The 10,000-nt window shown below is 42.2% G+C and overlaps 1 protein-coding gene across 1 annotated transcript in view; it reads left to right on the forward strand.

Annotated features, from left to right (window-relative positions):
• Positions 1-2,221, forward strand: part of LOC137993271 (uncharacterized) — a 14,821-nt gene extending 12,600 nt beyond the window's left edge. Inside the window, exon 2 of the mRNA XM_068839016.1 lies at positions 216-2,221. Coding sequence (XP_068695117.1) covers positions 216-1,060 — 845 coding nt within the window. The 3' untranslated portion in view covers positions 1,061-2,221. The remainder of the gene's footprint in view (positions 1-215) is intronic.
• The last annotated feature ends 7,779 nt before the right edge of the window (positions 2,222-10,000 follow it).

Genomic DNA, 10,000 nt, shown 5'->3' on the forward strand with positions numbered 1-10,000 from the left:
AATTATCAGTTGAAAGGACCTCTATATAACTAAGAACTCGGTTTAACAAGCAATAAATGTGATCGACCAGCTCAGCCAAAGGTAATGTAAAAAGTATGAAGCAGGCGCTTCATATAAAAAACAATGTCCCTAGTCTCTTAGCGACTCCTTAATGCGAGGCTCCACTCTAGTTGGTCTTGTGGAGACACAAATTTATTGTTATATTCTTTTTTTAGGCTATGCTCCCTACGGCTCCCCTGATGCAACATTTGCCTTTACAGTGGTCTGGCGTAATGGCTCCTCGACAAGGGTGTGGACTGGTCAGTGCTTCATCTGTGCAGATGGTGCTCAAGAGAAGCTCCTTACCTCTTGGCTGCAGCGCTCCAAGGTCAATACATGTATAGACAAGTGGAAATCAACTATGGTTGGGCGTGACGCTTTCACAAGATGCAAGCAACAAGATGGCCCTTGCCTGAACCCAAACGAAACGCCTCCATCTATTGAACCAGTTTTTAAGAACTGGGACCCTGAGATTCAGAAGAAGTCCTGTAACGTAAATGGAAACTGGTACAATTTGCTTGGATCTGAAATGATTGTGGAGCAGGGGGAGAACAATCGCATCACGGGAGAGTTCCGGACGGCTGTGGAGAGAAAAAGGGGAACAGCAGGAACTTCTCATTCTAAAGTTCTAGGAATTGGACAGTTAGGGGGCACGAACAGCACTTTTGCTTTCTTTGTGAGTTACAGGAATGGTGCATCTGTTGCAGGATGGGTGGGACAATGCCACTTCTGTGGCGAAAACAAAACAGAGACCATCGAAACTACGTGGGTTCTGCGCGCTCAGATAGATAAGTGTGGTGACAACTGGAAGTCAACCTACTATGGTGAGAATACCTTCACTCATACTGAGACAACTCCAGGGCCAAGGAAAAAGGATGACACACATATACCAGACAGGAGTGGAGCGGAAGAAGAGGAAGACAAAAAGCCAAATGTTTGCAAAGGGTGTCAGCTTATGGCTCCTTTCACTCTTTTGAGTTTCAGTGTGATCCTGTCTCTAGCCTGTCTAGCATTGCGATAAAACTGTATTTTCTCAATGAAACACCGCCGGCTTTATGTAACCCTTGACCAAACGTTGACGAGGTCGAAAGAGGTGTTGAATATCTTACTCGAGGGTCGTACAGGGGTATTTTCGTGATGCTTGATTAGCTCATTTTATTTTCCGTGAAACGTGAATTTAGCAAATTATTCTTCGTGACTCGTGACCTGAAGGTTTTCCGTGACCCGTGAAAAACCTGAATTATTACTCGGGCCCGTAGGGGCACGAGTTATAAAAGACGTTTGATTTCAGTTTTTTTTTCCTGTGCAGCAAAATGCACAATAGAATAACGTGGCGGTGTTTGATTGGGCAATGCACAATAGAAAGCACGTTGCAGTGTTTTGATTGGGTAATGCACAATAGAAGCTACGTGGCGCTGTTTATATTGGTTACTTAAAGCAATTCACGTAATCCAAGATTATGAAGAGCACTGTGATGCCTTGTTTGGGATAGATCGAGGTTGTGTTGGCTTAATCGATTTCTTCTTGGGGCGCTCAAAAGACATACAAAGAAAGGCATAGGCTTTTCGCGGTAGACCCACACTAAAAGATGTCAAGCGTCAGCTTTGAAACAAGTCGTTCCGCGAACTGAATGAAACAATAATATACTCGAATGTAACTGAAATGGACGCAACTATTGAAAGTGATACAAGTCAAAATACAAATTCTTTAATGAGCAGCGGGTACCTTATTGAGAACTACTCTGAAGATGACAGCGACAAACACAATAACTCCACAAACAAATGGTTGCCATTTTGGAATCTTTTGAAGACAAAGTAAAAACATTTGCACAGCGAACAAATGGCCTCACGCTTGTACCATTTTCACCGCGAACAAACAGCCTCCCGCTCAGTGCACCATTGACTACGGAGATAAGTTTTTTGTCTATTGCGTTTTTTAGTTTGTTATTGTTAAACAGTTTGTTTCTTGTAGTGGTCTAGCTTCTATCCTTTGTTCAACTAGCCATTTTAGCGATCGTGTTCACTGCCATCTTGTGTATATAGTTCAGTTCTAGTTTTACAAGATTTGATGTCATTAGTGGAGACTGTGATCAGCTCTTTAGAAAATAAATGTGATGTAGTTTGAAAGGCTGTACAGTTATTTGATTCTCAATGGTAATAAAGACTTGATTTCAAAGGAGAAATACAGGTCTCGATAAGCACAAGTGTGTTTACTTTAGTTGTGATTTGCTGGAAACTTGCTGGAACGTATTTGGTTAACAATGTACCGAGGTCATCCACATTTCATCGTATTACTAGCCAAGGAGATCATTTGCTCGTAAACACAACTATAGGAGCTACCTCAGGTGTGCGTTTAAATGTAAGCACGTGGTATGTAACACTTTTCCAAAAGCGTGGATGAACAGGTATAAATGCAAAATGATGTTTGAAACATCGAAGCATGTTCCTTAAACGTAAAAGTGTGTTTGTATTTTTAAAAATATTAGCAACACTTGTGCTATCCAGACCATTTGGAAAAGGAAAGTTAAATTTAATACAGAAATCAGGGATACCCCGTATGTGGTTTAAGTCTGCGCAGCGACTTCCCCTAAGCTTGTTGGCTCGTTGCCTTTGTACATTGCTCACTAGCCAATACTCTTGTCCGATCCAGCACTTCCTGTTTACGCTCGTAGTGCTGGAGAGATCTTTGTCACGCAATCTGGAAGTCGCATAGCTAACCAGCCGCAAGGCAGTGTTCCCTTAAAAAGCTCCAATACGTCTGTTGTCTAGTTCCATTGCGCCTTGTGTTATGTGTTTAAAAGCGAATTATGCATGTTGATACCAAGGAATACTGACATAAATGGTTAATATTCCTTGACAGGCTTCTCACCGTTCAGAGGGTTTGCGTTCACATTTCTATCTTTATTTCTCGAGAGTTTCAATACACGAAGCGAAATAACAATGACAGGCCAAGTGACCCACACTACAGTATTCTATCTTTTCTCCTGCCCTTACCATTCCGGAAACGAAACCCAATTTTTTTGACACCGACTGACATTCCATTTACGTACAGAGGTTATTTTTTATTAGACAAGAGGTTTGGAAGTAGAATTCAAATAAAAGATTGGAGTTTGTAAGTCGCTTTAATACTGCATTCGCTATCAAGCGCGGTGCGAGTCAACAATTAAAACAAGTGATTTTAAGAGAGGATGGGAGAGAGAGAGAATAAAAAAAAAATTATTTACCAGCAAAGGGTCGGTCCGTATAGCAAAAAAATGTGATATCGGTCTTGAAAAACCTGCGGCCTCGAGCAGCAACTTCAAGGCCTCGGCCACAGTTTTTCTCTATACGGGCCTCCCAGCTGGCAAGTAACATATTTTTGACAATTGGGTGCATGCTACTGTGAATATTTAAGTGGTATATTTTAAATACTTGATTCTCGTGCTATGGATTCATTTGGCATGGCCATCCTCAAGGGACTTGTGTACTGCATTGGGGTGCAGGGATGGCGCAGTGGTGTGAGCACTTGCCTCCCACCAATGTGGCCCGGGTTCAATTCCCAGACTCGGCGTCATATGTGGGCCTTTGAGTTTGTTGGTTCTCTACTCTGCACCGAGAGGTTTTCTCCGGGTACTCCGGTTTCCCCTCTCCTCAAACACCAAGATTTGACTTGATTTGTGTTAATTGTTAAAATCAATTTACAGTGTCCCCAATTAGTGCTTCTGCGCTAGAAAGACTAGACACTTAAATAAAGTTCCTTTCCTTTCCTTTCTGAAAGTATTTTCAAGAGTTGAGATATAGTGCACATCTTCACGTGTCATGCACCTGACAAAGTGTTTTTTACGTGCATTAATGCACGAATAACCATCGATCAGTAAAAAACAATGTGCTTTTCTCAAATTTTACCTCGTGTCCAGTGGTCATTGTCACCACCTGTAATGAAGATAATCTGGGTCCGGGTATTCACTACATACACAGTCGAACATCATGAGAATCGCAATGTAAGGCCGATGTAAGAAGCACAGACTTCTCTCTTTTCTTTTCTTTAGTGCTAAATCAACGATACACCACTGTACTTTTGCAGGCCCGAGTATAGGCTACTTGAAGCCTCTTGTTTAACAATTATTCTTTGAAATCGAGGTGAATAGTGGTAGAATATTTACCGAGCCGCAAAGCGGCGAGGTAAATATTCTGCCACTTTTCACCGAGATTGAAAAGAATAATTGTTTTAGTATATACTCACGAAGTGATCTCAACAACAATTGCAGAAAAAAACCATCCAAAGTCGATTTAATTGGCATCACAATTAATGCGCGGAAAACGTGCAAGCGGCACAAAGCATGCGCGAAAGTGTTTATAGAAGCTTCAAACATGGCAAATCTAAATAACCTTCGTTAAAATCCTCGTCACAAACAGCAAAATGGTCCTTAAGCACCGTTTAAATCAGCAATTTAAATCGAAAGTCTGCTTGTTAAAACATTTTCACTGTTCGATCAAAGTTTTTGAGGTTCATTTGAAATGGAAATTGAAAGTGCAGTTGGTAAAGGATCCACATGAAATGGTGGCTCTAATTGAGGTGAGCGTTAGTTTGTTGTAAAATGACCCGTCTTGTTTCCTTGCAACCATGTGGAACTTTCTCAAACGTTTTTTTAATCCCTCGATTTCACTAACAAATTCGTTTTGGTGGGCGACCAGCCCTACGAGAGAGAATTACTCCGAGTGAAACAAATTGTTGGCGTGAAGATTGTTTAATTTTCAGCAATAATTATCTGGAAAAACGAAGTCAAACACTGTTTGGCAAAAGTATGAACTCTTCTCTTACCTCTCTTAAATTTTCAGGCCAAATTTTGTGGCCTTTTTTGTCTTCTGTACCACAGCATCATCTTGTATTCTCAATATTTCCGATTCATAAATGCTGGCGAGTTTACGCGGAAAATTGTTTCGAAGCTCTTTTGTCGAACGGGAACGCTTGCAACGCAGGCTAGAGCGAGCCATGCGAGTTAACATGCTAGTCACACAGTTATTGACAGCTGACTGTTCTAAAGGGTGCTTATACTTAAATGCTGTTTATCAGTGCTATTTGAAATGGGTGCAATGCTCGCAAATGCTCGAAGACATCGTTGAAAGTGTTAACATATCTGTGGTCGCTTGGAAGCATCTTCACTAGCTAACCGGGATTGGAGTTTTTCCGCCGGTTAGACCACTAATTAACGGTTGACAACATAAATATTGAGTTGAATCGAATTGACTTTCTACGTGTATCGAATCAACTTTGATGATGTCTCGAAACGACTTCAATTTGTATCGAATCAACTTGTATCGAAACGACTTTGTATCGAAACGACCGTAAACCGCAGGGAGTGAATAATTAACAATTAGACCCGTCGCCCTCAAGGGCCAAGGGTCAATAGCCCATTCGGCTTCGCGTCATGGGCTATTGACCCGTAGCCCTTGCGGGCTACGGGTCTAATTGTTAATTAGTATCACCCAACTAGTGGGACAGAAAAGGCAATAATAAAGTTAGCAAATGCAAGTTGAAGAAATATTTATATGGGAATAAAACGAAAGAAAGCGTCACGCTTTTCGCTACTCAAGGACTATTACTAATAGTCCTCTAGTAGAGTAGCCAATCAAATTGCAGGATTTGCATTAGTCCACTAGTTGGGTGATACTAATAACTGATATTCGAGATTTTACCACTCAATTCTACGTGATTTTGAGACGCAAGTTCTCCGAAGCACGCCAAATAAGGCTCTAACTTTGCTAACTCAGGCTCAAAATATGCCAATTCAGGCCCAAAATATGCCAAATCAGACTCAAAAATGTGCCAAATCAGGCTCAAAATATGCCAAGTCAGGCTCAAAACATCCCAATTCAAGCCCAAAATACGCCAAATCAGCGGATTTGCACCTCCAAACAGCATGGACATCTAACAAATCACCAGATAGTTTCCTACAAGCCGGATCTATGCCGGTCGTTTTCGCGCTGAGGCACGTAAACTGACTTACGAACACAAAATATAGAGACATCACCAAAGTGCTATATTCTTAATCTCGTCAACGCGAAAAAAGCCAGCAAAACCAACTAAAAAGGGTAAACAAAAAACGAAGATCGGAAAGCGAAGAGCTAGCGGCAAAATGCGCAGCAATCGCCTGTACAGTGTTACCGACAGCGGCTCCTTAGGCTGAAGTGGGCACGCAAGCATTCTTTTGGATCCTTCTAAAGTAAACCTTACTCAGAGGGATGGCTAACAGGACAAGCCTCGATACCAGCCATTGCGTGGCCCCACCTAATAGCATAAACGGCAGATTCTATAGAAGATACACCAGTGATATTCTCAGACGAACGTTCAGCTAATTCACAAATAAATAATACAATATGCATTTCCTGGATTAACGAAGACACCAATCTTCGACAAAGCCCACTTGCGCTACCGCAGCCAGTCAGATTTGTACTTCAGCACCGTGGACGGAGCCTTAGCACCCAATTGCAGATCAATGAGGCCTGGAATCATGTCACTCATCGAAGAATTGGTCAATGTGGTCGCTTCAAGCCAAATCCCGGAAGTCAGGACATCTGAAAGAAAAGAAAAAATATTGCGAAAATCAAACAACTACTGCGCCAGTGACCAAAAATACCGATACAGGCACAAACCACGACGAGACCAAATAAACTCGAAGCACGACAAAACAGGCTCAAAATGTGCCAAATCAGGCTCAAAATATGCCAATTCAGGCTCAAAGTATGCCAATTCAGGCCCAAAATACGCCAAATCGGGCTTGAAACACTATCCGTAACACGACCAAAAACTTACCCAAAATCCACACGCAAAGCTAACATTCTGAATTTTGAGCAACTGCGAAAAACGGAAGGGTGAGACTTATAGATCTGCATCTGGTCTCGGCCTTCCAAAATGAGATCGTGTTTGGCGTGAAGCACAAAACCCTCCCTAACGAACGACTCAAACCGTGAAGGTCCATCACAATAAAAAAGGCCAAAAGAAGGCCCATGGCCATTCAGGAATAATCAAAGTCCCACGACCAGAACAAGCCGTAAGAACTCTGAACGGCGTTCACGACGAGACCCACCGGAGGGCAAACCCTGTTACCCTCTCCACTCCAATCCTGGACCAAGGTATCAACACCGGTGCAACCGGGAGAAGCAAACTTGGAGTTGAAACGCGGAAGCAGAGAGTAATAATAGGAGGCAAAACGGTCGATCGCTTGGGGACCCCATTTGGCATCAACCAGTCGAAACACGGTTGATTAACCCGTCGATCATCCTTGTCATCGAACTGGCTTAAATGATCGGCCCTCCCGTTGAGCGACCTCCACTGCTCTACCAAGGCAATACCATGCGAAAAACAAAACAAAAGATGCTCAGAGCCAGAGAAGATGGACCTTAGAGCTACCAACAGAAACTATCCTGGCGGCACTAAGACTATGATTAAAATTTTTTTACCTTCTTCGGCTATAGGTGCTCAACAAAACAAAGCAAAACATAATAAATGGCTTTACTTCGCGAAAAACTTTGACCCAAATCGTCGATAGTCGACCGCTGGCCACAGAGCCGTCGAGGAAGGCGGATAACCCTCCGAAGTCCCTCCGAAGGCTACGTCGCTCGCGTCGGAAAAACAACAGTGGACGAATCACGGGGAGGCCGAATGGAGTAAACGCTAAACGATTCAATGTAGTTAAACCAAAACTTCAATTCCTCTAGCAGAGCGGGAGGGAAGCGAAAAGTGTGATCCCAAGCCGACCTAGACTCTATAGCTAAGTACATCTGCTTAGTCAGAAGACGGGAAATAGGCCCAACCGCCAAGGAAACCGAAATAATGGAACTGGCGATCCTGGCTAATTCACGGTAGGACGATGAATTGATTTGAATGGCGAAAGCTAAAGCTTGCAAACTTCTGCACTGCGCCAATGAACCAATTGACGTTGCTCTATTCCTTTTGACGTACTTCATATTTCTGGCGGTTACGGCCGCCCATAGAAAAACCTGAGCAGTTGAACAGACTGAACTACAATCTTCATCAAATGTTTGGGTCACCGACCCCTTTTTCACAATAGAAAACAAAAATGTCGTAAAAAAGGTTGCTGTTATTCATCGTGGCTGAAGTACAATAATAATAAAGTATTCTCGTTTGTCTCGCGATGTGGTCACTTGTGATGTAGATCGCGATGTTTCGACTGCATACTGCTAGTCTTCATCAGGCCCGTACCCAGACCTCCGCCGTTTCAGAACACGCTAACAACAACAACAGACACAACCCGCTTTGGAACCAAGTAAAGTTTATTGATCGTGATCCTCATTGGTACACACGCAGAGTCAAAGAGGCGATTCACACAACATCAACAGGGATAGTGGAATAGAAATTCCGGAGGCATGGGTGCCCACGATCAAGAAACACCGTAAGACAGCGGACCGCCGAAGGAAAAACACACCGAAACAGCGAGGATCGAAATGCACCAATCACAGCTGCTGAAAACCAACCAATCACAGCGAAGCATCCTGCCTAAAAGGTGACGCGTAGCCATTCGACCTCATCGCCTGATGAAGATTACCAGTATGCAGTCGAAACATCGCGATCTACATGACAAGTGACCACATCGTGAGACAAACGAGAATACTTTATTATTAGAAAACAAAAACTTCATAAACTCCCTCTCCCCCATTACAATGTTGCTTTATTGGGCAATGTAGCACTTTGTTTGTGTACCAACACTGTAATGAAGGTTAACTCGGTTGTTCATATTTAATTGGCATTTTAAAACGTGACCCTCTTTGTCAAAGATTGTACTTGCAGCTAACTAGAATTTCAGACAAAGAATAATTGGCACATGCATGCTCTGCAGATAAGCTTCTGTCACAGAAATGAAGACGAAAGTTATGAAACTAGAAATCATACATTTTACACGGTTGTACATCAGAGGTACTAAAATGTACATGTTAGATACAGTCAATATAGGTCTATCACACAAGGGAAAAATTATTACTGACAGCAATGAGTTGTTGCATTGCAGACTTTGACCGTTCCATTCAGCTTCTAAGATGCATTTAGGTTACTGGCTTCTGGGACACAATAGTTTCATGAATATTAGCAGAAGCTAATGTAATCGACCACTTTCGATATATTTATAACTCAGCTTGAAAGAGAGGTTTAGAAGACAAAGGAAAGTGGATGATATGCTAATATCTTTCACATTCATTGCAACTTGTTTCTATTGTTTTTGTCCTCTCCGCATCACTATCAAGCTGAATATTGATATTTCGAAAATGGACTATTGATTCATTATAATTGCGGTAGGTATACTGAACTGAGTTGTTGATGACGGCTCTAGGTAATCTTAAGTTAAGAGCTCCAAATGTCTCTGTCTTCTTTACAGTGCTAACCACAAAGGAAGTGGATACCTACAATGTAAAGTGACCCACAGCTCTTTGCCTCCTTCTCACTTGCTTGGTAGCCCTTAGAGTATGGCTTTCTCTGTAGATCTTAGTTCATTCCTCATCAGTACCTTTTTGGTGTTAAGCCATTCTGAGTAAGCAGTGTTTTTATCAGTTGCCTTGCAAGTTGTCTCTAATTTACTTGATGGCAATGGGTAAAACTGTCAGTCCACGTTACGTGATCTGCACAGTCTATGTGGTTCTCAATCACATAATAGAGATCACTAGAGTTTCTGGCATTCGAAGGCGCAACACTGCTGTTAATTCTGAGTGTGACCAGTTCATCTGGTTACTGTTCTTACATCACAATTAATTGAATATCTTTTTCTTCGCGGGCTTTTCCTGCGAAACCTGACATTGTAGCGACAAAATGAGAAACTATTCTCACTGGGGGCCCGTCATGTACAAATGCCCCTTATTCCCTTGAGATTTAAGTTTAACTATAGGAGAACCCTATTTACATAATTTATTACTATTTTGGTATAAATAGGCTTGTTTTATAACATTTATCCTCTCTGGCTTTCAACGGGGGTTCG

The sequence above is a fragment of the Montipora foliosa genome, chromosome 1, assembly GCF_036669935.1.
Source record: "Montipora foliosa isolate CH-2021 chromosome 1, ASM3666993v2, whole genome shotgun sequence".
Lineage (NCBI taxonomy): Eukaryota > Metazoa > Cnidaria > Anthozoa > Scleractinia > Acroporidae > Montipora > Montipora foliosa.